Source organism: Lepidochelys kempii, chromosome 23 (assembly GCF_965140285.1).
Source record: "Lepidochelys kempii isolate rLepKem1 chromosome 23, rLepKem1.hap1, whole genome shotgun sequence".
Taxonomy (NCBI): Eukaryota; Metazoa; Chordata; order Testudines; family Cheloniidae; genus Lepidochelys; species Lepidochelys kempii.
The window spans coordinates 17382080-17409569 of NC_136402.1; the positions used below are offsets into that span (position 1 = coordinate 17382080).

Sequence of the window (27490 nt, forward strand, 5' to 3'; positions counted from 1 at the left end):
CCCGCCCCCCCGTCCCTGGACAGAGCCGACAGAGCGCTGGACTCCACAGACCCCGGTTCTCAGCCTCGCTGTGCCAGCGACCCATGCCTCAGTTTCCCCTGCATACAATGGCACTAACCCTGAGCTCTCCCGTGGAACGTGCTTTGAGATCGACGGGGTCTACCTTAGCGCTCTGGTCCCGGAGCCCCCAACCTCAAGCCGAGCCGGCCAGAGACCTTTCAAGACAGGATCGTCCAGAGGGGGCCACAACCCCCCCGCCCTAAAATTTTTTTTTAGATTTGCTGGGGGGGGCGGCGGGGAAGGAATAAAAACGGGGGTTTGGGGTTTTTTTAAATTAGGTTCGTGGCCCAGACGCTGTAAAACGTCCCCACACTGATGTCAGGTCGGGTGTGTTCTCCAGATGACACCGCAGGGCCCGATCTGGGACCCCACAACGTACCTGGGACCCCACACGTCCGTTCCCATCCTCTTTCCAACCCCCCAACCCCCCTCCAGCTTTGGGGGGAACCCAGAGGAAGCCGGGGGACGGGGCAAGCGAGAGCCTGGACCCTTTCGATTGCACTTGGTGGCAGGAGGGAAAAAACTGAACATCGGAGAAAAGTTTCTTGCAAGGCTAGTTTGGGGGGAAACGGGGGGCAAAGGACCCAGGAGTTCATCCAAACCACAGCGTCCTCCTGCATCAGCCCTGCCTGCCAGGGGAGAGCGCCCCCCGCCCCACGGTGCCCCCCGCCCAGCCCCCCAGAGCTCCCTGCCCGGCGCCCCCCAGCGCCCGGCCCTAGATGGGAAGCTCAGACCCGCCCCTTCCAGGCCCAGGGAACCCAGGCGTCCGGGCCCCGGTCTCTGCTGGCCCCGCGCGGATGGTCACAGCTCGGGGAGGGACGCAGGGCCAGCGGGGAGAACCCAGGCGTCCGGGCTCCCAGACCGCCCCCCGCCCTGCTCTAACCACTGGACCCCAGGCCCCTCCCGGAGCCGGGGAGAGAACCCAGGCGTCCTGCAGCAGAGGAAGGGTTAAACCCGTCCCACACAGGCCACGCCCATCTGACGTCAGTCCCCCCGGCCACGCCCATTTGGTACTTTCATTCAAGATGGTGGCTGGTTCCTTGTGACAGGTAGGAACTTCCTACTCCACCCACCCCCCCCCGCCGGGTTCAATGGGATCTCCCTCCCCCCATAGCAGGGGGGCAGTGGGGGCTGCAGCGCCCCCCCCCAGTGCAATGGAATCTCCCTCCCCCCATAGCAGGGGGGCAGTGGGGGCTGCAGCGCCCCCCCCCAGTGCAATGGGATCTCCCTCCCCCCATAGCAGGGGGGCAGTGGGGGCTGCAGCGCCCCCCCCCCAGTGCAATGGGATCTCCCTCCCCCCATAGCAGGGGGGCAGTGGGGGCTGCAGCGCCCCCCCCCCCAGTGCAATGGGATCTCCCTCCCCCCATAGCAGGGGGGCAGTGGGGGCTGCAGCGCCCCCCCCAGTGCAATGGAATCTCCCTCCCCCCATAGCAGGGGGGCAGTGGGGGCTGCAGCGCCCCCCCCAGTGCAATGGGATCTCCCTTCCCCCATAGCAGGGGGGCAGTGGGGGCTGCAGCGCCCCCCCCAGTGCAATGGGATCTCCCTCCCCCCATAGCAGGGGGGCAGTGGGGGCTGCAGCGCCCCCCCCCCAGTGCAATGGGATCTCCCTCCCCCCATAGCAGGGGGGCAGTGGGGGCTGCAGCGCCCCCCCCAGTGCAATGGGATCTCCCTCCCCCCATAGCAGGGGGGCAGTGGGGGCTGCAGCGCCCCCCCCAGTGCAATGGAATCTCCCATCCCCTGCCCCCATGTTATATGCGGCTGTTTCCCCAGGTACCCTGCCCCAGAGCTGGCTGCACCCCAGCGCCAGGCTGTTGCTCTCTGCCCAGCAGCTCCCAGGTGCTGTGGGCTGTTCCCAGCCGTGGGGTGACACTTTCACACTGTTCCGCGCAGGGGGTCTGGTTTTCACCCCACGGCTTCGCCGGCCCCAAAGACACCAGTTCTCGGCTTTCGGCCAAGCCCCCTCCCCCCCACCTGACAGCTCACTAGGTGGGGTGCTGTCAGCTGGAGCCACTGCTGTTCCCTCACTCCCCTCCCGGGGCCGGGGAGAACCCAGGAGTCCTGGCTCCCAGCCCCCCTGCTCTAACCCCCAGACCGCAGCCCCGTCCCAAAGCCAGGGAGACAACCCAGGGTCAGGATTGAGGGGGGCTGGCAGAGCAGGGGGTGAGGGGAGCCTAGGGCTGGGATAGCAAGCAGCTACGGGCGCTGGGCGGGGTGTGGGGTGGTGTGGGGGTGTGGTGGGGGGCGCTGTGCTGTGGGGTGGGGGGGGCGCCATGTGTCTTACTCTCCCCCTTTCTCCCCAGGCCCTGCCCCCCCCGTGGCTTCCCCCATGCGGCGCTGCTCGGACTCCGCCTGCCCCGTCTCCAATGGCCTGCACATGGGGGGCCCGGTGCCCGTGGAGCCCCCCCGGGGCCCGGCCCCGGACGAGAGCCCCGCAGCCGAGCCGGGCCCGGCCGCGGGCAGCGGCACCGTCAAGGTCTATCTGCCCAACCAGCAGCGCACCGTGGTGAGGGGCCCCTTCGCCGGGAGTGTGAGCACTGTCCATGCAACTGCACACGCGCGTGGCTCAGTGCACGGCTGCCGGAGCACACCTGTGGTGTGCCGGGGAGCGTGAGCACGGTCCGTGCAATTCCATAGGCACGTGGCTTCTTGCACGGCTCCCTGAGCGTGCAGGGAGTGTGAGCACCGTCCATGCAACTGCACACGCGTGTGGCTCAGTGCACGGCTGCTGGAGCACACCTGTGGTGTGCCGGGGAGCGTGAGCCATTGCATAGGCACGTGGCTTCTTGCACGGCTCCCTAGGTATGTATTGGGTGTGCAAGGGATATGAGCACACTCAGTGTCATTGCCCATGCATGTGGCTCGTTGCACGGCTCCCTGGGCGTGCAAGGGATTTTGAGCACAATCCATGCATTTGCATGTTCATGCTTCCCGTTGCACGGCTAGCTGAGCGTGCATGAGACAGGCAGGGGACTGGGGGCCGTTCTGTGCAATTGCACACCTGCGTGGCTCATTGCCTGGCTGCCTGTGCTTGCAAAGGGGAGTGTGAGCACGGCGTGTGCAACTGCACACACATGTCTTGTTACACAACTCCCTGGGCATGCACAAGGTGTGTGCAATTGCACACGCACGTGTCTTGGTTCACGGCTCCCTGGGCATGCAAGGGAGCGTGAGCAGAGTCCATGCAATTGCACACACGTGTGTCTTGTTGCACGGCTCCCCAGGGGTGAGAGGCAATCCCCACTCCAGCTGTGCCCTTGCACAAGTGCGGAGGTCTGCCTGGCTACTTGGGGGGGTCCGTTGCCGTCTGGGCAGGGGGAGGGGGGTGAGCTCACCAGTGCCCCACTGAGGGGGCAGGAGCCATGTGTAACCCCTCCCCCCCCGTCAGGTCAACGTGCGGCCAGGAGCCACCGTCTACGACGCCCTAGACAAAGCGCTGAAGGTGCGAGGGCTGAACCAGGACTGCTGCGCGGTGTATCGGTGCCCAGGCGGGTGAGCGGGGCTGCGGGGCGGGAGTGAGGGGCACCGGCAGGGCTGGGGCGGGGACTGCGGGGCGGGAGTGAGGGGACCGGCAGGGCTGGGGCGGGGGCTGCGGGGCGGGAGTGAGGGGCACCGGCAGGGCTGGGGGCTGTGGGGCAGGAGTGAGGGGCACTGGCAGGGCTGGGGCGGGGGCTGCGGGGCGGGAGTGAGGGGCATCGGCAGGGCTGGGGGCTGCGGGGCGGGAGTGAGGGGACCGGCAGGGCTGGGGCGGGGGCTGCGGGGCGGGAGTGAGGGGCACCGGCAGGGCTGGGGGCTGTGGGGCAGGAGTGAGGGGCACTGGCAGGGCTGGGGCGGGGGCTGCGGGGCGGGAGTGAGGGGCACCGGCAGGGCTGGGGGCTGCGGGGTGGGAGTGAGGGGCACTGGCAGGGCTGGGGGCTGCGGGGCGGGAGTGAGGGGACCGGCAGGGCTGGGGGCTGTGGGGCAGGAGTGAGGGGCACTGGCGGGGCTGCGGGGCGGGAGTGAGGGGCACCGGCAGGGCTGGGGGGGCCCAGGGCTGGTTCCGGTTCTGACCTGTCTCTCTGTCAGGACGAAGCTGCTGACCGAGTGGGACACGGACATCACCCCGCTGGAGGGGCAGGTTCTCTACGTGGAGGTGTTGGACGAAGTGCCCCTCACCATGCACCACTTTGTGAGTCCCAGGAGACCCTACAATAACACACCGGCCCCGAGAGACCCAACAATAACACACCGGCCCCCGAGAGACCTAACAATAACACACCGGCCCGGAGAGACCCTACAACAACACACCAGCCCCCTGAGAGACCCAACAATAACACACCGGCCCCTGAGAGACCCAACAACAACACACTGACCCCCCAAGAGACCCAACAATAACACACCGGCCCTGAAAGACCCAACAATAACACACCGGCCCCCGAGAGACCCAACAATAACACACCGGCCCCCTGAGAGACCCAACAATAACACACCGGCCCCTGAGAGACCCTACAACAACACACTGACCCCCCAAGAGACCCAACAATAACACACCGGCCCCGAAAGACCCAACAATAACACACCGGCCCCGAGAGACCCAACAATAACACACCGGCCCCCTGAGAGACCCAACAATAACACACCGGCCCCCGAGAGACCCAACAATAACACACCGGCCCACCGAGAGACCCTACAATAACAAACCGCACTCTCAGAAAGCCGACAACAGACTCGCCCCTGCCCAGGCCTGGCGCCCTGAGAGACCCAACAACACCACCCCAGGGTGGCTGTTCCCTGGGCGGTGTTTGTCTGTTCCCGCCTCACCCCCACCCCGTCTGTCCCCCCAGGTCCGTAAGACGTTTTTCAGCCTGGCCTTCTGCGACTTCTGCCTTAAGTTCCTGTTCCACGGCTTCCGCTGCCAGACGTGCGGCTACAAATTCCATCAGCAGTGCAGCAGCCGCGTGCCCACCATCTGCGTGGACCTGGGTGTGGCCCACTGCCCGTGAGTGTCCCCCGCAGCCCCCCCAGCCCAAAGGACTGGGGGACCCTCCCTGGCCTGCCATGGGTCGCGGGGACGCAGGCGTCCGGGGTGCCAGTGGGAAGGGGATGGTGGGAGACATCAGCACAGCTGGGTGTGAGATGAGGGTGGCCAGGGTCGGGAGTGAGGGGCACCGGCAGGGCTGGGGGGGAGCCCAGGGCTGGGTGAACAGGGGGCTGCAGGTTGGGAGTGAGGGGCATCCGCACCCCACATGCTCTCTCTCTCTCCCCCCACCGCAGGATTTACAGTCATGGCCCGTACCCCGACGTGCCGGGGCAGGATTCCCCCTCGGCCCGGCCCGGCCTGGCCCCCCTAACGCCGCAACCCACCAGGTATGGGAGCCCCCCAGTCCCACCCCACATGGGGCATGGGACAAAATCACCCCCAGCAAGTTTCTGGAGGGGACAAAGATTGTGGGGGGAAGAAAGACAGAGGCCGGGTCACTGATCCAGAGCGGCCGGGGGCTGGGCTGTGTAAACGGCGCCAGGAAGCAATCTGGTGTGATACGGTTCTGTGGAAACCTGGATGCCCGGGAGAGAAGGGGGGGGGCATCCTGACGGGCTGGGGGCAGCGACTCTCAAAGAGCTTTGGGGGGGCCACTGCAAAGACGTAACGGGATCCCAGGGTGTGTAAACAGAGGAATCTGGAGTCGAAGCTCTGGGTTTGACCCCGGAGCGACCGCGGCCGGGGCCCTGCGGCCCCCCCCGGTTCGGGGAGGAGGGAGATCGGTTGGGGAGGGGTCAGAGAAACACCCCCCCGAGGAGGAGGAAGGGGCTAGGAACCCCGTCCTGGAGCAAGGGACTCCAGGAGGTCGGTCCCGTTGGCGCCAAGAAGAAGGGAGGTGCTGACCCGGCTCTCATCCGCCTTTGCCCCCCCCCCGTGCCCAGCTCCCACCAGCAGTGTCTTGGCCCCGACGCCTTCAGCTTCCCGGACCCCCCCGGTGGGGGGCAGCCCCTCCAGCGCCACCGCTCCACCTCCACCCCCAATGTGCACATGGTGAGCACGGCCGACCCCGGGGACACCGCTGCCCAGCAGGTGAGAGCCCGGCAGGGCGGGGAACGGGGCAGGGGCCTGGCCCCTCCAGGGGGCTCCGGCTCCCCTCCGGCCCCACGGCAGGGACTGGCTGGCTCCAGGGGGCAGGGAACGGGGCAGGGGCCTGGCCCCTCCAGGGGGCTCCGGCTCCCCTCTGGCCCCACGGCAGGGACTGGCTGCCTCCGGGGGGCAGGGAATGGGGCCTGAGACCTTTGCCCTCCAGGGGGCACCGGCTCCCTTCCGGCCCCACAACAGGGACTGGCTGGCTCCGGGGGGGCAGGGAACGGGGCAGGGGCCTGGCCCCTCCAGGGGGCTCCGGCTCCCATCTGACCCCAGGGCGGGAGTGACTGGCTCAGGGGGGCAGGAAATGGGGCCTGGGACCTGTCAATTGCTGTTAACGAGCAGGGATTCCCTAGGCCCAGCGGGGGGAGCCTGTCCAACCCACGTCCAGCCTGGGGGGCCCGGACGAGGGGGGCCAGCGAGTGTGGGCAGCGGGGGGGACAGGGGAAGGGGCCAGGAATCGTGGGTCGCGCGCAAGCTCGGCCCCACCAGCAGGGGGCGTGGAGACGGGGCCCCGCGGGTTCGTTTCCTCTCGGGGTCTCTGAGCTCTTCCCCCCTTTTTCAGATCGCAGCCATGAGCTTCATCACAGACGGTGAGAAGCCCAGACGTTTGGGGTTGCCGGGCTGTGGGAGGCTCGGGGGGGGGCTCAGCAGGGGAAGCCGGGCTGTGGGTCGGGGGTTCTGGAGGGCACCAGGCAGTGGGGGTGTTCAATGGGGGGCATTGTGCTGCGGGGGGGGGGCAGGGGATTCGGGGGAGGGCCATGCTGCGGGGGGCAGGCGGGAGGGTTGGTGGGGGGGGGCGTAGTGCTGCACGGGGCAGGCGGGGGGCTCAGTGGAGGCCGTGGGTCAGGGGGCTGCTCTGGGGTCCCCAGCTCACTCCACTCTCTCTGCCCACCTCTAGATGGGGGGGAAGTGTCTCCCCCAGGTCCCAGCCCCGCCCAGGACCCCCCCGGGCGCCGCGGGGCCCCTTCCAAGTCTCCCCCGCAGCCCCCCAAGGAGCGGAAGGGGTCGGCATCGTCGGCCGAGGACAAGAAGAAGGTGGTGAGTTGAGGGGGGTGGCTGGGGGGGATGTCTGCCCCCCCACAGTGTGTCTGCCCCCCACAGTGCCCTGCACCCCCTCCTCCTCATGCCCTGCCCACCAACCACCCAATCCTGCCCTACTCGCCCAACCTTGTACACCCCCCATGCCCTCTCCTACATCGGGCCCTCGGCTCCTGCCCCCACCCAATCCCGGCTTGCTACCTCTGACCCCCATCCTCAGGGCTCCTGACCTGGACTCCCCCCAACTCCATCCCCCCATCCCCTGCCCCCTGACTCCTCCACAACGCCGATGGGGGGCGGGGCGGTGAGAAAGGCCGACCGTGCTGGGGGGAGGGGTGGAGCACGCGGCCGCAAGCCACGGACAGTAGCCGGGGCACCCCCCGGACGGGGCCGCGGCAGGGGGTGCGCGATTTAGGAAACTGCCCCACTGGGGAGGGGGTGAGACCGCGGGGCCGGTGGGAGAAGTGACAGCTGAGCAGGGGGGGGCACCCCAGGGGCCTTCCCATGAAGCGGGGCTCCGAAGAAGCCGGGGATCAGTCATTCTCCCGGGATCTGCACCTGGGGAAAGTGAAGCCGGGTCCGAGGCTGGTGGCGGCATTCGGCTGGGGCAGGCTCGGGGAGGGAACAAGATGAGCCCCCCACTGCCCTCTTCCCCCCCCCCCACCCATTGCAGAAGGCCCTGGGCTACCGGGACTCGGGCTACCAGTGGGAGGTGCCCCCGCACGAGGTGATCCTACTGCGCCGGGTGGGAGCCGGGTCCTTCGGCACCGTCTACCAGGGCCAATGGCACGGCCATGTCGCCGTCAAAATCCTCAAGGTGACGCAGCCCACGGCCCAGCAGGTGCAGGCCTTCAAGAACGAGATGCAGGTACTCAGGTAGGAACCCCGGCGTCCGGGAGGGACGTTGGCCTCTCGGGGGAGCAGGAGGGACCCCGGTATCCAGGGAGAACCTGGTGTCCAGGTGGGGCTGGAAGGAACCTGGCATCTGGGATGGGCAGGAGGGACCCCAGTGTGCAAAGGCACAGTGTTGGGGGAGGGACCCAGGCATCCAGGGGTGGCGGGAGGGAACCAGGCGTCTGGGGGGTACCAGTCTGGGGGGGAACCAGACTGGGGAGGTGGCCCCTGTGTCAGGGTTGGCAGGCCGGAAGGAGGGACCCAGGCATCCAGGGGTTCATGGAGCAAGAGGAGGGACCCCAGCTTCCAGTGATTTAGCAGTTTGCGGGGGACCCAGGCATCCGGGGGTGGCAGTTGTGGGGCACCCAGGTGTCCGGCCTTGGCGGTTTGCAGCGGGAGGGACCCAGGCATCCAGAGGTGGTGGTCAGGGGGAATCCAGGCATCTGAGGGTGGCGGTTTGGGGTGGGAGAGACTCAGGCGTCCAGGATACCAGTCTGGGGGAAACCAGGTGTCCAGAGACGGTGTCAGGGGAGGGACCGAGGCTTCCGGGAGTGGCAGGAGGGACCCTGGCGTCCAGGGATACCAGTCTGCGGGGAAGCAGGCATCTGGGGACGGTGTTGGGGGAGGAACCCAGGCGTCCGGGGGTGGCGGGAGGGACCCTGCCGTCCGGGGATACCAGTCTGCGGGGAAGCGGGAGTCCGGGGATGGTGGCGGGGGAGGGTACCAGGCGTCCGGGGTACGAGTCTGCAGGGAAGCAGGCGTCCAGGGGTGGTGGGAGGGACCCAGGCGTCCGGGGGTACCAGTCTGCGGGGAAGCAGGCATCCGGGGACGGTGTTGGGGGAGGAACCCAGGTGTCCGGGGGTGGCGGGAGGGACCCTGCCGTCCGGGGATACCAGTCTGTGGGGAAGCGGGAGTCCGGGGATGGTGGCGGGAGGGACCCAGGCGTCCAGGGTACCAGTGGCCAGGGAGGACGGGCCCCGGCGCCTGCCCCCCCAGTGACCCCCCCCCCGGCCCCGCAGGCGGACGCGTCACGTCAACGTGCTCCTGTTCATGGGGTTCATGACACGGCCGAGTTTCGCCATCATCACCCAGTGGTGCGAGGGCAGCAGCCTCTACCGGCACCTGCATGTGTGCGAGACCCGGCTCGACGCCCCCGCCCGCACCGAGGTGGCGCGCCAGACGGCCCAGGGCATGGAGTGAGTCCGGGGGGCAGGGCTGACCGGGGGGGGCGCTGAGCAGGAGTGGGGGGGGGACTGGTGTTATGGGAATATGGGGGGCTGGCACGGTGGGGGGTTGCCAATGGGAGAGGGGTGGGGGGGCTGGCGTTATGGGAATATGGGGGGCTGGCTCGGTGGGGGGTTGCCAATGGGAGAGGGGTGGGGGCCTGGCGTTATGGGAATATGGGGGGGCTGGCACAGTGGGGGGGGCTGCTCATAGGGGGCTCCCCCCGGTTTCTCTCCCCACCTCCAGTTATCTTCATGCCAAGAACATCATCCACCGGGACCTGAAATCCAACAGTATCCTACCGGCCCCCCCATGCCGGGCTCCAATGGCGGCAGGGCCAGGGGAATGGGGGGGCGGGGGGGCGTATCCAAGATGGCAGCAGGGCCGGGATAATGGGGGGCCGTATCCAAGATGGTGGCAGGAACGGGGGGACGTACCCAAGATGGTGGCGGCGGGGAGGGGGTTCTGTGCTGTGGGGCGCGGTGCGGGAGGGGACTTGCGGGGTTGTCCCTGAGGTGGGGGCGTCGTGGGGGGGCTCGTCGGTGCCGGTTGCCCCCTAACCCCCCACCCCAGACATCTTCCTGCACGAGGGGCTGACGGTGAAAATCGGCGACTTCGGCCTGGCCACGGTGAAGACGCACTGGAGTGGGGCCCGCCGGGTCGAGCAGCCCCGGGGCTCCGTGCTCTGGATGGTGAGACCCCCACACTGCCCCATAGCGCCCTGCTGACCCCCACGGCGCCCTGCTGAGCCCCACGGCACCCCATAGCGCCCTGCTGAGCCCCACAGCACCCCACAGTGCCCTGCTGAGCCCCACAGCGCTCCATAGCGCCCTGCTGAGCCCCACAGCACCCCACAGTGCCCTGCTGAGCCCCACAGCGCCCTGTTGACCCTCACAGCACCCTGCTGAGCCCCATGGTGCCCCACGGTGCCCTGCTGACCCCCATAGAGTCCCGCTGTCATCCCACCCCTCCCTGCCCAGTCCCCCCCCACCTCACCCCCTGCAGGCCCCCCACCCCACAGCCCCCTAACGGTGTCTCCCCGCAGGCCCCCGAGGTGATCCGCATGCAGGACAGCCGCCCCTACAGCTTCCAGTCCGACGTCTACGCCTACGGGGTGGTTCTGTACGAGCTGAGCACGGGGAGCCTCCCCTACGGGCACGTCCGCAGCCGCGACCAGGTACTGCCTGGGCCCCCCCACAGCCCCCCGGGCCCCCCAGTACCACCCGGCCGCCCTGCAACCCCCCAGCCCCTCCCTGCACCCGCAGCCTCCCCTACGGGCACATCCGGAGCCGCGACCAGGTACCGCCCGGGCCCCCCCACAGCCCCCCTGGGCCCCCCAGTACCACCCGCCCCCCCCCCGCAGCCCCCCAGCCCCTCCCTGCACCCGCAGCCTCCCCAATGGGCACGTCCGCAGTCGCGACCAGGTACCGCCCGGGCTCCCCCACAGCCCCCCTTGGCCCCCCCCAGTACCACCCGGCCCCCCCGCAGCTCCCCGGCCCCTCCCTGCACCCGCAGCCTCCCCTATGGGCACGTCCGCAGTCGCGACCAGGTACTGCCTGGGCCCCCCCACAGTCCCCCTGGGCCCCCCAGTACCATCCGCCCCCCCCCGCAGCTCCCCCGTCCCCCCAGTACTGCCCGCCCCCCCCACAGCTCCCTGTGCCCCCCGCAGCCCCCCGGCCCCTCCCTGCTGACCCGCACCTCCCAGTGCCCCCCACTGCTGACTGCAGCCCCCTGGCGCCCGTCACTACTGACCCCCACCTCCCGGCGCTCCTTGCTGCCACCTGCACCCCCCGGCACTCCTCGCGTCCGACCCGCAGCCCCCCGGCACCCCTCATTGACAACCCGCAACCCCCCGGCACTCCTCGCTGCCAAACCGCAGCCCCTGCCAGCCCAGTCCTGGGCTCTCCACAGCTCTGCTGGTGCCCCTCACTCCCGACCCGCAGCTCCTCGGGTTCTAAATGGGGGTTTCGGGGTGTCCTGGCTCTGACCCAATCCCTCGCCCGCCAGATCCTGTTCATGGTGGGCCGGGGGTACCTGTCCCCTGACATGAGCCGGGTGCCGAGCACCTGCCCCAAGGCCCTGAAGAGACTCATGACGAACTGCCTGAAATTCAACCGAGAGGAGAGACCTCTCTTCCCCCAGGTGAGTGGGGGCGGGGCCCGGACGCCTGGGTTCTCTCTCTGGCCCTGGCAGAGGAGTGGGGGCTAGTGGTCAGAGTGGAGAAGGGGGCAGGGAGCCGGGACTCCTGGGTTCTCTCTCCAGTCCTGGGAGGGGAGTGGGGGCAAGTGGTCAGAGAGGGGAACAGGAAGCCAGGACTCTTGGGTTCTCCCCCCAAGCTCCGGGGGTGGTCCCTGGGGGCGGGGCTTGGAGGGACCCATCTCACCCCCTTTTTCCCCCCAGATCCTGGCCACGGTGGAGCAGCTGCAACGGCTCCTCCCCAAGCTGGAGCGAAGCATGTCCGAACCCTCCCTGCACCGCACCTCCCACCCCGACCCCCCGTCGCCCCTGCCCCCCCTCGCCTAGCCCGGACAGACGGACTGCCCCGTGCCAGGGTGGGCGGATGACCCCCCACCCCCGGTGCCAGGAGCTGCCCGCTGCTCTGAGCCTCCCCCAGCCTGGGGGGGGGCTACGGGACCCAGGCATCCGGGAGCAACTATGGGAGAGGGGGGCAAGCACACCAAGGGGCTGGGGAGCTTGTATGGAGATCAATGTGTGACCCCCCACCCTGTCATCCCCCCCGGGCAGTTCGCTCTTCCCTGCTGCCCCGCCCCAGAGGTGGCTGCATCCCGGCATCCCCGGCCGGTGTTCTATGGGGCCGTTCCCGGCTGCCCCGCCCCAGAGGTGGGTGCATTAACAGCAACCCCAGCCGGCGTTCTATGGGGCCGTTCCTGGCTGCCCCGCCCCAGAGGTGGCTGCATTAGCAGCAACCCTAGCCGGTGTTCTATGGGGCCGATCCCTGCTGCCCCACCCCAGAGGTGGGTGCATTAATGGCAACCCTGGCCGGCGTTCTATGGGGCCGTTCCTGGCTGCCCCACCCCAGATGTGGCTGCATTAGCAGCAACCCTAGCCGGCGTTCTATGGGGCCGATCCCGGCTGCCCCACCCCAGAGGTGGGTGCATTAACAGCAACCCCAGCCAGCGTTCTATGGGGCCTTCCTGGCTGCCCCGCCCCAGAGGTGGCTGCATTAGCGGCAACCCTAGCCGGCGTTCTATGGGGCCGATCCCTGCTGCCCCACCCCAGAGGTGGGTGCATTAATGGCAACCCTGGCCGGCGTTCTATGGGGCCGTTCCTGGCTGCCCCACCCCAGATGTGGCTGCATTAGCAGCAACCCTAGCCGGCGTTCTATGGGGCCGATCCCTGCTGCCCCACCCCAGAGGTGGGTGCATTAATGGCAACCCTGGCCGGCGTTCTATGGGGCCGTTCCCGGCTGCCCCGCCCTAGAGGTGGCTGCATTAACGGCGACCCACGGGCTGTTAAATCTCGATTTTAATATATCGGTCTCTGGTTTCCCGGCCTCGCGCCGCGTTTCTTTGACATCACAGACGATGGGGACCCACGACAGTGTCACAAGTATCACTAACGGGGGGGAGGGGAGCAATTAGTGCTCGACTGCCCTGCCCCCACCCCATCCCCTTCACAGTGGGAACTGGGGCGGGGGGGCAGCGGCTGGGCCGGCCGGGGGGAGGGGCCCGATCCTGGGCTCCCTCCTGCACGCCCTCCCCCCAGGCCCGATTTGGGGCAGGGGGTCGAAGCGTCATGGCACGACACGGAAACGACACGCAAACATCACGTGCTGGGGGGGCATCACGACACTGCGCTGGGGGGAGCGCTCAAAAATATAGAGGGGGCAAGACTCTGAGATATGTACAGGGGGGAGCTGATGGGGGGCAGGAGGGCATTGTGGGGGCCACTGGGGAAAGGGGGATGGGCTGGTGGGGTACTACATGGGGGGTCTCAGAGGAGGGGGATGGGGTGTTGCTGGGGGGGCAGGGATGTGGGGGTAGAACGGGGGGCTAGGGTGGATTTGGGGGTGGGGGCTTGTGGGAGGCAGCCTGGGGGGGTGTTGCTGGGGGGCAGGGATGTGGGGGTAGAACGGGGGCTAGGGTGGATTTGGGGGTAGGGGCCTCGCAGGAGGCAGCCTGGGGGGTGTTGCTGGGGGCAGGGATGTGTGGGTATTGTGGGGTGGGGGGTCTTGGGAGGCAGCCTGGGGGGTGTTTCTGGGGGACAGGGATGTGGGGGAGCTAGGGTGCATTTGCGGGGGTTGTGGGCTCCCATGAGTCAGCATGGGGGGGCAGGGATGTGGGGGAATTAGGGGTGGATTCAGGGGTGGGAGGCTTGTGGGAGGCACCATGGGGGTGTTGCTGGGGGCAGGGATGTAGGGTGTTATGGGGCGGCTAGGGTGTATTTGGGGGTGGGGGCTGTTAATTTCACACACAGCCACACCAACCCATCGGTAGCACAAACACAAACGTCCATGTCCTGTCCCCCGTCCCCCCTACCAGCACAGGGCGCATTGTGGGGACCCCGGTGTCCGGGGGGGCTGAATGCAGCAGTTCCGGCTTCAGGCAGCAGCAGGTGCTGGGTCTTCGGCTCCTCGGGGTCCCCGTTGCAGGGATGGATGTTGCAGTGAGGGGGAGTCATTGGGGTCCCCAGGAGGATCAATGGGGCCATTGGGGGTGTCAGGGAGGGGCTGTGGCATCACTTGGTGGGCTGTGGCGGGATTTCGGGGGCTCCCAGGGGCAGGAGAGCAGAAGCAGCGGGAGCGACCCAGAGGCAGCAGAGGGGTCTCTGGGGGGGCCAGGGGAAGTGTGGGGAACCAGGGTTGGAGGAGGGTTCTGGGGGGCCTGGGACAACAGGGGGGGTCTCTGGCAGAAGAAGGGAGGTCTCTGAAAAGCAGCAGGGGGGACCGGGGACAGTGGGGGAGTCTCTAGAGGCTGGGGCAGCAGGGGAGGGTCTCTGGGGGCACCGGGGGAAGTAGGGGAGAACCAGGGGCAGCGGGGGGGGTCACTCAGAGAAGAGGCTGGTGAAGCTCCGAGGGGGGTCTCTGGGGGGGTCACTCGGAGAAGAGGCTGGTGAACCTCGGGGGGGTCACTCAGAGAAGGGGCTGGCAAAGCTCTGGGGGGTCTCTGAGGAGGTCTTGGAGGGGCCGGGGGTCACTCGGAGAAGAGGCTGGCGAAGCTCTGGGGGGGTCTCTGAGGAGGTCTCGGGGGGGCCGGGGGTCACTCGGAGAAGAGGCTGGTGAAGCTCTGGGGGGGTCTCTGAGGAGGTCTCGGGGGGGCCGGGGAGAGTCTCAGGGGGGTCTCGGGGGTCACTCGGAGAAGAGGCTGGCAAAGCTCTGGGGGGTCTCTGAGGAGGTTTCGGGGAGGCCGGGGAGGGGTCTTGGGGGTCACCCGGAGAAGAGGCTGGCGAAGCTCGGGGGGTCTCTGAGGAGGTCTCGGGGAGGCCAGGGAGGGTCTCGGGGGGGGGTCTCGGGGGTCACTTGGAGAAGAGGCTGGCGAAGCTCTGAGGGGGTCTCTGAGGAGGTCTCGCGGGGGGTCGGGGAGAGTCTCGGGGGGGCCGGGGGGGGGTCTCGGGAGTCACTCGGAGAAGAGGCTGGCGAAGCTCTGGGGGGGTCTCTGAGGAGGTCTAGGGGGGGTCTCGGGGGTCACTCGGAGAAGAGGCTGGCGAAGCTCTGGGGGGTCTCTGAGGAGGTCTCGGGGGTCACTCGGAGAAGAGGCTGGCGAAGCTCGGGGGGGTCTCTGAGGGGGTCTCGGGGGGGTCTCGGGGGTCACTCGGAGAAGAGGCTGGCGAAGCTCTGGGGGGTCTCTAAGGAGGTCTTGGGGGGGCCGGAGGGGGTCTCGGGGGTCACTCGAAGAGGCTGGCGAAGCTCGGGGGGGGTCCTGAGGAGGTCTCGGGGGGGGTCACTCGGAGAAGAGGCTGGCGAAGCTCTGGGGGATCTCGGGGTCACTCGGAGAAGAGGCTGGCGAAGCTCTGGGGGGGTCTCGGGGGGGCCGGGGGGGGTCTCGGGGGTCACTCAGAGAAGAGGCTGGCGAAGCTCTGGGGGGGTCTCGGGGGTCACTCAGAGAAGAGGCTGGCGAAGCTCGGGGGGGCCTCTGAGGAGGTCTCGGGAGGGTCTCGGGGGGCCGGAGGGGGTCTCGGGGGTCACTCGGAGAAGAGGCTGGCGAAGCTCTGGGGGGGTCTCGGGGAGGGTCTCGGGGGTCACTCGGAGAAGGGCTGGCGAAGCTCGGGGGAGGTCTCTGAGGAGGTCTCGGGGGGGCCCCCCGGGGGGGTCTCAGGGGTCACTCGGAGAAGAGGCTGGCGAAGCTCGGGGGGGCCTCTGAGGAGGTCTCGGGGAGGGTCTCGGGGGGGCCGGAGGGGGTCTCGGGGGTCACTCGGAGAAGAGGCTGGCGAAGCTCGGGGGAGGTCTCTGAGGAGGTCTCGGGGGGGCCCCGGGGGGGTCTCGGGGGTCACTCGGAGAAGAGGCTGGCGAAGCTCTGGGGGGGTCTCAGGGGTCACTCGGAGAAGAGGCTGGCGAAGCTCGGGGGGGTCTCGGGGAGGGTCTCGGGGTCACTCGGAGAAGAGGCTGGCGAAGCTCTGGGGGGGTCTCGGGGGTCACTCGGAGAAGAGGCTGGCGAAGCTTGGGGGGGCCAGGGGGGTCTCGGGGGTCACTCGGAGAAGAGGCTGGCGAAGCTCTGGGGGGGTCTCTGAGGAGGTCTCGGGGGTCACTCGGAGAAGAGGCTGGCGAAGCTCTGGGGGGGGCCGGGGGGGTCTCGGGGGTCACTCGGAGAAGAGGCTGGCGAAGCTCGGGGGGGGGGGCCGGGGGGGGTATTGGGGGTCACTCGGAGAAGAGGCTGGCGAAGCTCGGGGGGGGTCTCTGAGGGGGTCTCGGGGGGGGCCCGGGGGGGGTCTCGGGGGTCACTCGGAGAAGAGGCTGGCGAAGCTCGGGGGGTCTCGGGGGGGCCGGGGGGGGTCTCGGGGGTCACTCGGAGAAGAGGCTGGCGAAGCTCTGGGGGGGTCTCTGAGGAGGTCTCGGGGGGGCCGGGGGGGGTCTCGGGGGTCACTCGGAGAAGAGGCTGGCGAAGCTCTGGGGGGCCCGGGGGGGGTCTCGGGGGTCACTCGGAGAAGAGGCTGGCGAAGCTCTGGCGCAGCGTGCGGATGGACTCGGCCCCGGCCTCCTCCGGGCTAGCGTGGCCCGCGCCGGCTCTGCAAGGGGGAAGGAGCCGGTCAGAGACTGGGACTTGCTGCGGGGGAGGGGGCCGTGGGGGGGGAGGGGAAGGGGGGAGAGAAAGACACGATTAATCCATGCCAGGCAGTAGCACAGCAGGGGGTGAGTGGGGGCCCCCCCCGGGACAGGCACTGACCCCCCCCCACCCGCAGGCCATAAGCGGTGAGGGGGAGACAAGCAGGAGAACGGAGACCCCCCCCATCCACCCCCCCCCAACTAGCCCCCAGTCCCCTCCCAGAGCCAAGCGAGAACACAGGTGTTCGGGCTCCCAGCCCCCCACACATCCCCACTAGACCCCCACTCCCCTCCCAGAGCTGGGGAGAGAACCCAGGCGTCCTGGCTCCCAACCCCCCAACCACTAGACCCCACTCCCCCTCCCAGAGCTGGGGAGAGAAACCCAGGCGTCCTGGCTCCCAACCCCCCCAACCACTAGACCCCACCCCACTCCCCTCCCAGAGCCAGGGCAGAACCCAGGAGTCCTGGGGCGGGGGGGGGGTCCTTACTTCATCTGGGGCTGGGGCACCGGCAGCTCCGGGGTGGGTTTCTGAGCCACTTGGGGTTTTCCGTGTGCTGGAGGGGGCCGGCTGCCCCCCTGGGCGCTGGGCCGCGGCTGCTGGGTGGTGGGGGGCGGCCGGGCGGGGCTGGGGGGGACCCGCTGGCCGGAGGGGCGCCCCCTGGCTGCTCTGCCGGGGTGGTGCTCGCTGCTGGGCCCTGGGGGGCGCTGCTGGGGAGGCTGCTGAGGCTGGGGAGAGGCCCCCCCGGACTTTGGCTGCGACTGGGGGGACTGACCCCCAGCCCCGGGGCTGGGTCCCCGCTGGGGCTGGGGGGCTGGGGGGACTCCCCCGCCGGGCTGGGGGGCTCGGGAGCCTTGTGGGATGCCGGGGCCCGGCTGGCGCTGCTGGGGGGGGGACCCATGGGGCGCTGCTGGGGGGCGGTGGGGCTGGGCAGGCGCTGCTGCAGGGGGGGGCCGCCAGGCTGGGGGGCCAGGCCGAGAGGCTGCTGCCCCTTGTGGGGGGGGGCGCTGCTGAGATGGGGGGCGCTGGGGGTGTGGGGCTGGTGGCTGTGGTCCCCCTGCAAGAGAGAGAGAGAGAAAGACCATTAGTGGGGGGACATGGGGGGGCGCCATGCTCCAGGGGGTTGGTGGGGGGGCTGTGCTGTGGGGGCCGGGGGGTCAGTGGGGGGTGCCATGCTTCAGGGGACAGAAAGGGGGCTCAGTGGGAGGGGCTGAGCAGTGGGGGTTGCTGTTCAAGACCCACCCTGCGGGGGGGGCCGTTGCTGCGCCGTGGGTCCTTGTCTCTGCACAGCCGGGGCTCCCTGCGCCTGTAAGAGAAAGGGGGGCGTCAGTTGGGGAGGGGTCGTGCCCGGGGGGGTGAGGAGGGGACGTTGGGTGGGGAGCCTGAACTGCTCAGGAAGTGGGGTCACGAAGTTATGGGGGAGTGGGGGGTACCTGGACCTAGCCCCCCACACACACGCTAGGAAGGGGAGTGGGGTGGGGGAATTTTCTTAATTTTTGGTGTGAATACTGTGTTGTGCCTCAGTTTCCCCTGGGCATTGCACGATGACCCAGGTGGTGGGACAGGGCATTTGATGCAGAGACTCGTGTGCCCCCCCCCCGGGATGTGGCGCCACGGCTGGTGGAGGGCACAGTGGGGGTGGGGTTTGGGGGCAGGGAGCACCTGGGGAGGGGGTGGGGTTTGGGGCATGAGGGTACCTGGGCCGAGTCCCCCCGCACCAGGGAGGGGTGGGGGTTCAGGGCAGGAGGGTATGTGGGCCGGACCCCCCTGAGGAGGGGGGAGGGGTTCAGGGCAAGAGGGTACCTGGGCCAGGCCCCCCTGTACCAGGAGGGGGGAGGGGTTCAGGGCAGGGGGCACCTGGGGAGGGGGGGGTTCAGGGCAGGGGGGTACCTGGGCCGGGCCCCCCCGCACCGGGGGGGGGTTCGGGGCAGGGGGGCACCTGGGGAGGGGGGGTTCAGGATGGGGGGTACCTGGGCCAGGCCCCCCCGCACAGGGGAGGGGGTGGGGGTTCGGGACAGGGGGCACCTGGGGAGGGGGGTTCAGGATGGGGGGTACCTGGGCCGGGCCCCCCCGCACAGGGGAGGGGGGTTCAGGATGGGGGGTACCTGGGCCGGGGCCCCCCGCACCGGGGAGGGGGTGGGGGTTTCGGGGCAGGGGGCACCTGGGGAGGGGGGTTCAGGATGGGGGTACCTGGGCCAGGCCCCCCCGCACCGGGGAGGGGGTGGGGGTTCGGGGCAGGGCCTGCGCCATGCGCCCCAGGACCAGCTGCACAATCTGCTCTTTGTCTTCGTCCTGCTGGTCCCCGATCAGGGGCATGGAGGGAGCCGACGACCTGGGAGGGGGAAATGTTGCGGGGGGGGGTGTTAGCAGCAGTGGGACCCAGGCGTCCGGGCAGTGGTGGGGGGCGGCTCATCAGCCATCCCCTCGATGCGGACCCAGGCATCCAGGAGACACACTCTGACACAGCCACTTGTGGGCTCCCTCCCCCAGGCTGCCCCCCAGCCCCCCACAGCGAGGTCACCTCAATGATGTGGTCACGCCCGTCCTTGCCGTGCAGGGCTTCCACCGCGCAGATGTCCAGCCCCCCGAAAATCTCCGAGCAGGTGTCGACCCACAGCCGGTACCTGGGGGGGGTGGGAAGGGGGGATGAGCAACACCCCCTGACAGAGACCTCACCCCAAATCCTGAGGACCCCCCCATAACCCCCACAGAGAGACCCCCTTCCCCCAAGCCCTTGGGGGCACCCCAAAGACCACCACAGAGAGACCCCCTGCCCCCAGCCTCCAGGGACCCCCCAGTGACCCCCACAGAGAGGCCCCCCCTGCCCCCAGCCTCTGGAGAGCCCCCTATTATCCCCCATCCCTCATGGAGAGACTTCCCCCCACACACAGAGACAATGCCCCCCCAGACAGACCCCCAGCCTCCCCGCCTTCATGGAGACCCCACCAGGACCCCTACTGCCCCCCATCCCCCACACCGACCCCAAAGGTCTCCCCTTCCCTTCCCTGCCCAGCCCTCCTCGTGGGACCCCCAAACCCTGCCCCTGCCCCCCCCCAGCGGGTGACCAGACCCCCTCCCGTCCCTGCCATCCACTGGGGTCTTCACCTTTAGCCCCGCCCACCGGGGCTACCCCAGCCCAGCCCCCACTAGCCCCCTTCAGGGCCCGACCCCAGTGACCCTTCCCTTAGTCTCTGCCCCCCGCCGCCGCAGCCTCCTTTAGCCCTGCCCCTTCTCCAGCCCCATGGAGCCCCGCCCCCCAAGGGGTCTCTGCCCCCCCAGCAGCCTCCTTTAGCCCCACCCCTTCCCCAGCCCCATGGAGCCCCGCCCCCAGGGGGTCGCCCCTCCAGCCCCGCACCTGTCAGACATGGCGATTTGCTCCAGCATGGCCGAGCCCGTGTTCGTTTTCCAATTCCCCGAGACCGAGGTTCTCCTGGGCCGAGACGGGGGAGTTAGAGGGGACATCGGGGGTGCTGTGGGGTATGACGGGGGCCCCTAAGGGGGTGCTGCGGGGTGGGACAGGGACACGGTGGGCAGGGCAGGGTGGGGGCCCCTGAGGGGGTGCTGCAGGGTGGGACAGGTGGGATGGGGTGCCATGGGGCGGTGACCCCTAAGGGGATGCTGAGGGGCAGGACAGGGGCACCGGGGGGCAGGGCAGCGGGACGGGGGCACTGGGGGACGGGGCAGCGGGATGGCAGCGCCGGGGGGCGGGCGCCCCAAGGGGGTGCTGCGGGATGGGACAGGGACACGGTGGGGCAGGGCAGGGTGGGGGCCCCCGAGGGGGCGCCGGGGGGCAGGCCGGGGGGGACACTCACATATAAGCCTTGTAGCTGGTGCCGATTTTCTGCACCCGCAGGTCGTACTTGGCGTCGACGAAGGGCTCGGCCGTGGCGTACGTCCGGGCCAGGGCCACCACGCTGGCGATGTCCTGGAAGTCGTACTGGTTCTCCACCCTCACCTGGGGGGCGGGCGGGACCCTTCAGCGCCAGCCCCCTTCCCCCCCAGGGCCGGGCAGGGTCACCCCGCGGGGGAGGTGCAGAACCTGCATCTCACACCTAGGGGGCGCCGGGGGGGGCTCCCCCCCGGGCTGCCCCGAGCCGTGGGGCGCGTTTGCCCCCCAGGGGCCCTCCAGCTGAGAGCAGGCAGCGGCGATGCCTCCGCCCCCCAATCAAAGCATCACCCCCAAGACAAACATCTCTGGCCCCCCTCCCCCACGTCCCCTCTGAGGAGGGACTTCCTGTTTTGCCAGGTCAGGCAGGACACGCCCCTAGAGAGCCAAACCCCGCCCCCTGGGGAGGAACTTCCTGCTTTGGCAGCTCAGACTGACCAATGGGGAGAGAGGCGGGAACCTCCCTCGTCTGCCCCCACACACACGTTCTGTTCAGTATTTCCCCACCCCCATCTCCTCCCTCCTCTAGTTACTTAGGGGGCCAATGCAGGGCCACCGCTGGGGATACCCCACTCAAAGTGGGCGGAGCACAGGGCAGAGAGGGCAAAGGGGGCGGGGCGCTTACCTTGCCCATCCCAGAGTGGGCGTGGCCCATCTTCACCACCACGGGGTACCTGGGGGTCGTCAGCTGGGGAGAGAGAGAGAGAGAGAGAGGGGAGGAGGGGAATCAGGGGGTGCCCCTCACTCCCAACCCACAGCGCCCTGGGCTCGGCCCCCCCCAGCCCTGCCGGTGCCCCTCACTCCCAACCCGCAGCCCCCCCCAGCCCGTGAGTCCAGACACCCAGGCGCGGTTTTGGCTGCCCCTCAGCCCCGGCCGTCTGTTTCCAATCCAGGCCTGGCTCCCTGCCCGTCTGCCCGTGGCCTGGCACCGCCCCCTCCTTCCTGGAATAACGGGCTATAAATGTAAATCCCCCACCCATCGCCGCACCAGACACGGACCCCCCACCCCCCCGGTAGACACCCACCCAGGTCAGCGAGGCCATCACACCTCGGCCCCAAGCCCCCAGTTCCCTGGCAATCCCTTTGAGCTGGGATCCGGCCCCCCCGCCCCCCGGCCACACACACTGCTCTGACCACCAGACCCCACGCCCCTCCCAGTGCCGGGGAGAGAACCCAGGAGTCCTGGCTCCCAGCCCCCCACTGCTCTGACCACCAGACCCCACGCCCCTCCCAGTGCCGGGGAGAGAACCCAGGAGCCCTGGCTCCCAGCCCCCCACTGCTCTAACCACCAGACCCCACTCCCCTCCCAGTGCCGGGGAGAGAACCCAGGAGTCCTGGCTCCCAGCCCCCCACTGCTCTGACCACCAGACCCCACGCCCCTCCCAGTGCCGGGGAGAGAACCCAGGAGTCCTGGCTCCCAGCCCCCCCCTGCTCTAACCACCAGACCCCACCCCCCTCTGGCGGGGGAGAGAACCAGGAGTCCTGGCTCCCAGCGCCCGCTCCATCCCAGTAGGCCCCACTCCATGGACACACAGAAACCAGACACTTTGCACTCAGGCATCACTGGGCCGATTTCGCCCAGCAGGGGTCATAGGTCAGAGATAGAAAATAATTTCTCATGAACTTCAGTAAATTGTTATTAAAGGAAATAACAAGGAGCTGTGTCAGCCGGAGCCAGCCCACCCGGCGCTGAGATGCAGCCAGCTCTGGGGCGGGGCAGGCCGCATATAACGCCGCATGGGGATGGCTCGCCCAGCGCTGAGATGCAGCCAGCTCTCGGGCGGGGCAGCTGGGGAACAGCCACATATAACGCCACATGGGGACGGCCTCCCCCAGCCGCAGCACCTCTGGGTTGAGGGGAGTATCTGGTTTAGGGCTGGGGGGCAGGTCTGAGACTTGGGGCCCATCCTTCACCCCCTTCCCGGCTCCGATGTGTGTATAAGCACGGTCCAGGTTGTGCAAGGAGTGAGGCTGGGAGGGAATCCTGGGGTCACGGCCCCACTTCCCCAATGGCCCAGGATGAGTCACCCCCTCCCCCCCGCCCCACGCCTGCCTCACTTCCTGCCACCGGCATTGGGAAACCCAGACTTTCTCTGCAAGCACGACCCACAGCCCGCCCCTGCTTGTCCCCACTAAGGCCCCCTGACCCCTCCAGCCAGGCCCGAAGCCTGCCCCCAATTCCCCATACAGCCTGCCCCCCAATTCCCCCCAGCCAGGCCCCCGATCCCCCACACACCCTGCCCCGATTCCCCCCCAGCCAGGCCCCTGGGATTGCAAATCGCCCTCAGAACCAGCCCCCCACAACCATATGGAGTCTCCCACACACAGCCCCGGCCGGCTGCTCCAGCTGGGCGTTGTGGGGAGCAGGACACTGGCTGTCTGTGTGGGGCTGACCCCATCCTGGCACACACAGGGCAGGGGTGCCCCCTCACTCCTGCCCCGGCTCAGGGCAAGTCACGGAGACCCAGCCAAAGGGGCAGGTTTAACCAGAACGGGCCGCGCAGAACCTCCCGCACCTTCGAGCCCAGGCCGGAGGAAAGAACCCAGGAGTCCTGGCTCCCAGCCCCCCTGCTCTGAGCTCTCTGTGGCAGGAGGTCACTGAGTCCCCAGGGTGAGTCAGCCCCCAGCTGCCCTGCCCCACCCGCAGCGGGGTCCCGGTGACGCAGATGGTACAAGACCTGTGAGCTCAGCACCTGGGGCAGGGAGGGGGCAGAGGAGCTGCGGGGGTGTCACCCCATGGGAGGGGGCTGAGAGCCCCCTGCCCGCCCCCACCCGACCCCCAACCACCTCCTGCAGCCCAGACCCCCCCGTCCCCCTGCTGAGCACCCTGCCGACCCCCCAGCCCCTCCCTGCCCCTGCTGAGCCCCCTGCTTACCCCCAGCCAGCCCCCGGTTCCCCATAGAGCCTGCCCCATTCCCCCACCCCCACCCCGCTCCTCCCCACTCGCGGCTGGGTTCTCAAGAACCAGCCGCGGCTGCTGACTAATCAGACCCCCCCCATGGGGGGGGACGCTGGGGGGAGGGGGGAGCTGGAGCGCCCCCACCGGGCAAGAGACGTCAGAGAACCCCCCCCTCGCTGACATCACCCCCCTCCCCTCCGCCCAGCGCGGCCGGCACAGGAAAAGGGGGGGCCGGGGGGGACGTGGGGACTATATAGGGGCCGGCGGGGCTGAGCCAGGCACCGCGGAGCCGACAGCCCCACGGTCCAGGTAGGAGAGAGGGCCCCCCCCAGAGCCCCCTCCGGTTCCCCCCCGGCCCTTCTGCTGTCCCCCCCCGGTCCTTTCCGCTGGGCCCCCCCGCTCCTTCTGCTGCTCCCCGCTCCTTCCCGCCGGCCCCCCCGCCCTTCTGCTGGGCCCCCCCGCCCCTCCGCTGGGCCCCCGGCCCCCCCAAGTCCTTTCCCCACTTCTCTTCTAACTTCTCCTTTTTCTCTGGCAGAGAAGCACTCCCCCCCAGCCCTGCCGGCGCCCTCACTCCCGACCCGCAGCCCCCTGCCAGCCCGGCCCTGGGCCCCCCCTGTCTCCAGGCCAGGCCAGAGCAGAAACTGCTGGAAGAGGCTGGGGTTGGAGTAGTGGGGAGCCCCCCATAGCGCCCCCTGTTGGGAGAGGCCAGGCTGGGGTGATTCTGGGGGGCTGGGGGTGTCTCCATCTCTCATGGGTCTAACCGACTCCGCCCCCCCCCAGACCCCCTCGATCCCAGCGTCACCATGAGCCCTGTCGCCTCGAGCCGGCTGCTGGCGGGAGCGATCCTGGTCCTGGCGCTGGGGGACCCCACGGCCGCCTGCAGCTGCGCCCCCCAGCACCCCCAGACGGCGTTCTGCGAGGCCGACGTTGGTGAGTGACCCCTGACCTCACCCCCTGTCCCCCAGCACCCCTCTGAGCCCCCCCATCCCCAGTACCCCCTGACCCCACCCCCTGTCCCCCAGCACCCCTCTGAGCCCCCTGCCTCCCAGTACCCCCAGCTGAGCCCCCACCCCAAGCACCCCCAGACGGCATTCTGCCAGGCCATCAGTGAGTGACCCCTGACCTCACCCCCTGTCCCCCAGCACCCCTCTGAGCCCCCCAGTTCCCTCCTCTGAGCCCCCCACCCTGACCCCCAGCACCTCCAGATGCCATTCTGCCAGGCCCATGTGGGTGAGTGACCCCCAAATGCTCCACCCCCTAGCACAGTCCTCCCCCAATTTTTGCAGCTCCCCTGAACACCCATCAAATGCTCATGCCCCTCCCCCAGAGCTAGAAACAACCCCCCCAGTTGTGATGTCCCCCCCCTCCAGCCAACCAGGCAGCGCTCCCCCCACCCCTGTGCCCCAGCGTCGGTATAGCTATTACCCGCTGGAGGGGCCCCGAGCTGATTCTGGGGTCACGGCTCAGAGTGTGTATGAGGGCGGGGCGGGGGGGGAATCCTCCTCTCTCCAAGGCATGGAAGAACCCAGGAGTCCGGGAAGGAGGGGGAGACCCTTCCCCTGACACCCCAAGGTGTGGGAGGATCCAGGAGTCCAGGAAGGAGGGGGAGACCCTTCCCCTGACATCCCCAAGGCCTGGGGAGGACCCAGGAGTCCGGGCAACCAGGATCACGCCCCCCCACCCCATAGTCTGTGTCACATCAGGGTCAAGTGGTTCTAGATGTCGTGGGCGGGAGGCTGGGGGGCGTCCTAGGGCCTCTGGGGGTGCCCTGACCCCTGTCTCTTTGCCACGCAGTGATTCGGGCAGGTTCGTGGGGGTCACTCCGCTGAGCCACAACAACAGCCGTGGGGAATCCGTGCCGTGGGTTCGCCACGAGATCAAAACCACCAAGGTACGTGCCCCCCCACCCCCGCCAGCCCCACAGCACCTCCTGCTCCCCACAGCGCCCCCTGCTGGTCCAGGCCAAGACTGGGGTAGCCAGGAGCTCCCCCCCCACCCCCAGCCAGCCCCCCTGCCCTGCGCCCCACAGCGCCCCCAGCTGCTCTGACCGCGTCTCCCCACAGATCTACAAAGGGTTCGAGCCGCCGACAGACGTTCACTTCGTAGAAACCCCGGCCCTGGAGAGCGTCTGTGGGTACCAGCCCCCCGGCCTCCTGAAGGGGGAGGAGTACCTCATCATGGGTAAGGCACCCCGACACCGGCCTGGGGCAGCCCCCCTGCCCAGACACAGCAGTCCCTGCCCAGAGGTGCTGGGGCGGGGGCTGAGGGGCTGTGCAGTGCTATAGGGGGCCGGGGGAGAGGCTCTAGGAGTCGTTGGAGGGGTCTGTGGGGCTATGGGGAGGGAGGTCTGGGGGATCTTTGTGGGGGGATGTGGGTCTGCAGGAGAGTGGGGACTCTGGGAGGGCTGTGCAGGGCTGGGGGGCTCTGAGGAGGCTCTGAGTGTCTGGGTGGGCTGGGGGGCACTGGAGGGTGGGGCACTATGGGGCTCAGGGGTGCTATGGGGCGCTGTGTGACCCACTCCCTCTGCCCTCTCCCCCCAGCCGTGCGGCAGGGTGAGCGCCTGACGGTCTCCACCTGTTCCTTCGTGCGCCCCTGGAGCCGCGTCCCCCCCAGCCAGCGCCGCGGGATCAGCCAGGCCTACGGAGGGGGCTGCGCCTGCCAGGTGAGTTCTGGGGGCAGGGAGATGGGGGGTGGGAGGGTCCCTAATCCCCCCCCCTCCAGCCCTCGCAGGTGATGCCATGGAACACCAGGCCCAATGGGGGGGGCAGATGTGGGGCTTGGAAGACGGGGTCTATGGGGGATGGGCGTGTCCTGGAGGCCCCTCTGTGGGCAGGGGGTGGGATCGAGCAGGGCTGGGTGTGGCTCTCTCTAGCCCCGCCCCTGCATCTCTACCTGGTGCCATTACCCCATGCTGCAGGTGCTGTGGCTGGAGGGAGGGGGGTGGGGCGTCAGGGGGCGGGGTCTGCGATATGTGGGCGGGGCCTGTGGGTGGGCGTGGCTCACTCTCTCTAACCCCGCCCCCTCCCCAGGTGGTGCCGTGTAACTCCATGCCCTGCACGCTGTCGGGCGACGCCCAGTGCCTCTGGACCGACGGGCTGCTGGACCGGAGCTGGCAGGGGCCCCAGGCCCAGCGTCTGGCCTGCCTGCCCCGCCCCAGCCAGGGGCACCCCCCGGGGCCGACCCCTTCTGCGCCTGGGAGACCCTCAAGAGCAGCCTCGCCAGGGCCCTGCTCAAGGCAGCCCAGAGCCGAGGGCAGTGACCCCCACCGTGGACTGGGATGTGTGACCCCCCCCCGCAGAGGCAGGACCAGGGGTCTTCCCGGAGTGCTCTGCACTGGGGGGTGGGGCAAAAGGGGGGGTCACCCCTCTCCCTGATCTCTGTGCCACCCTCATCCCCCCGCCAAGCTTGGACTCTGTTAAAATTGGTTTCCTGAGTTTTTGATTCGTAAATAAAGAAATCGCTGGGACTCAGATCTGCACCGTTGTCTGGAGGGGCCGGGGGGCTGGGGACGTGCAAGCCCCCAGCCCAGCTTCCCCCTGGCACATTCTGGTGACCCCAGAGCCCCCCATGCTCCAATCCCCGGCTACCCCCCTGCGCTGCAATCCCTGACTGTCCCCCCGAATCCTGAGGGCCCTCCCCGAGGGAGCCCAGGGGGTGGCCAGGCCCGTCACTACCTTCACCTCTGCCCCCACCCCGAGGCTGCAGCCAATGGGCCCCCCCTTGGCGAAGGCTTCTGCCCAGCTCACTAAGGGGTTGTGGCCCTATGGCCCAGGCAGCCCCTAGGGGTCCAGGGCAGCCCCAAGACCTACCACCCCTGTGCCCTATGCGTGCCCCCCCCCGAGCCCCAAGCTCTGCCCGCCAGCCCCCCCGCGGGCTCTCCCCCTGCCCGCCCCCGCAGCCCCGCCCCACTCACCATCTCCCGGTAGTTGGGGTAGAAGGTTTGCTCGATGAGGGGGAATTCCTCGGCCCCCAACTTCCTGCGCAGCCGCACCAACTGGGCAAACTGAGAGGGGAGGGGGGACAGGTCAGGGGGGTGCAGAACCCGGCGACCCACCGCCCCCCCCCAGCCTCCCCGACTACCCGCCAGCCCCCCGTCTCCCGCCCGGCTACCCGCCAGCCCCCCATCTCCTGCCCGGTGACCCACAAGCACTCTGAGATAGCGCGT

At 69.1% G+C, this 27490-nt stretch overlaps 3 protein-coding genes across 3 annotated transcripts in view; 2 read left to right on the top strand and 1 right to left on the bottom strand.

Annotated features, from left to right (window-relative positions):
• The first annotated feature begins 1068 nt into the window (after window positions 1-1068).
• ARAF (A-Raf proto-oncogene, serine/threonine kinase) lies at window positions 1069-12829 on the top strand. Its single transcript, XM_073322372.1, has 16 exons — window positions 1069-1109; window positions 2361-2563; window positions 3446-3549; window positions 4123-4225; window positions 4881-5035; window positions 5311-5403; window positions 5959-6106; window positions 6729-6756; window positions 7065-7204; window positions 7878-8080; window positions 9118-9294; window positions 9569-9615; window positions 9896-10014; window positions 10368-10499; window positions 11330-11464; window positions 11723-12829. Exons 2-16 carry the CDS (start codon window positions 2387-2389, stop codon window positions 11843-11845), a joined length of 1884 nt encoding a protein of 627 aa, XP_073178473.1. The 5' UTR covers window positions 1069-1109; window positions 2361-2386; the 3' UTR covers window positions 11846-12829.
• A 3504-nt stretch (window positions 12830-16333) lies between these two features.
• The window catches only part of SYN1 (synapsin I), a 13911-nt gene continuing 2754 nt past the window's right edge, over window positions 16334-27490 (bottom strand). Inside the window, 10 exon segments of the mRNA XM_078850380.1 lie at window positions 16334-16481; window positions 16484-16542; window positions 17030-17597; window positions 17783-17846; window positions 18731-18872; window positions 19054-19164; window positions 19896-19970; window positions 20353-20495; window positions 21052-21114; window positions 27239-27453. Of these exon segments, the coding sequence (XP_078706506.1) occupies window positions 16414-16481; window positions 16484-16542; window positions 17030-17597; window positions 17783-17846; window positions 18731-18872; window positions 19054-19164; window positions 19896-19970; window positions 20353-20495; window positions 21052-21114; window positions 27239-27453 (1508 nt within the window). The 3' untranslated portion in view covers window positions 16334-16413.
• Window positions 23529-26795, top strand: TIMP1 (TIMP metallopeptidase inhibitor 1). Its single transcript, XM_073322375.2, has 6 exons — window positions 23529-23634; window positions 24106-24259; window positions 25132-25216; window positions 25389-25506; window positions 25866-25987; window positions 26355-26795. Exons 2-6 carry the CDS (start codon window positions 24129-24131, stop codon window positions 26697-26699), a joined length of 801 nt encoding a protein of 266 aa, XP_073178476.1. The 5' UTR covers window positions 23529-23634; window positions 24106-24128; the 3' UTR covers window positions 26700-26795.

Excerpts from the sequence above, each read along its gene's own strand:
- ARAF (XM_073322372.1), top strand. The coding sequence starts at position 2,387 with ATGCGGCGCTGCTCGGACTCCGCCTGCCCCGTCTCCAATGGCCTGCAC. Across the intron at positions 2,564-3,445 it reads CCAACCAGCAGCGCACCGTG|GTCAACGTGCGGCCAGGAGC; the intron begins GTGAGGGGCCCC and ends CCCCCCCGTCAG. Across the intron at positions 8,081-9,117 it reads AACGAGATGCAGGTACTCAG|GCGGACGCGTCACGTCAACG; the intron begins GTAGGAACCCCG and ends CCGGCCCCGCAG.
- TIMP1 (XM_073322375.2), top strand. The coding sequence starts at position 24,129 with ATGAGCCCTGTCGCCTCGAGCCGGCTGCTGGCGGGAGCGATCCTGGTC. Across the intron at positions 25,507-25,865 it reads GGAGGAGTACCTCATCATGG|CCGTGCGGCAGGGTGAGCGC; the intron begins GTAAGGCACCCC and ends CTCTCCCCCCAG. Across the intron at positions 25,988-26,354 it reads GAGGGGGCTGCGCCTGCCAG|GTGGTGCCGTGTAACTCCAT; the intron begins GTGAGTTCTGGG and ends CCCCCTCCCCAG.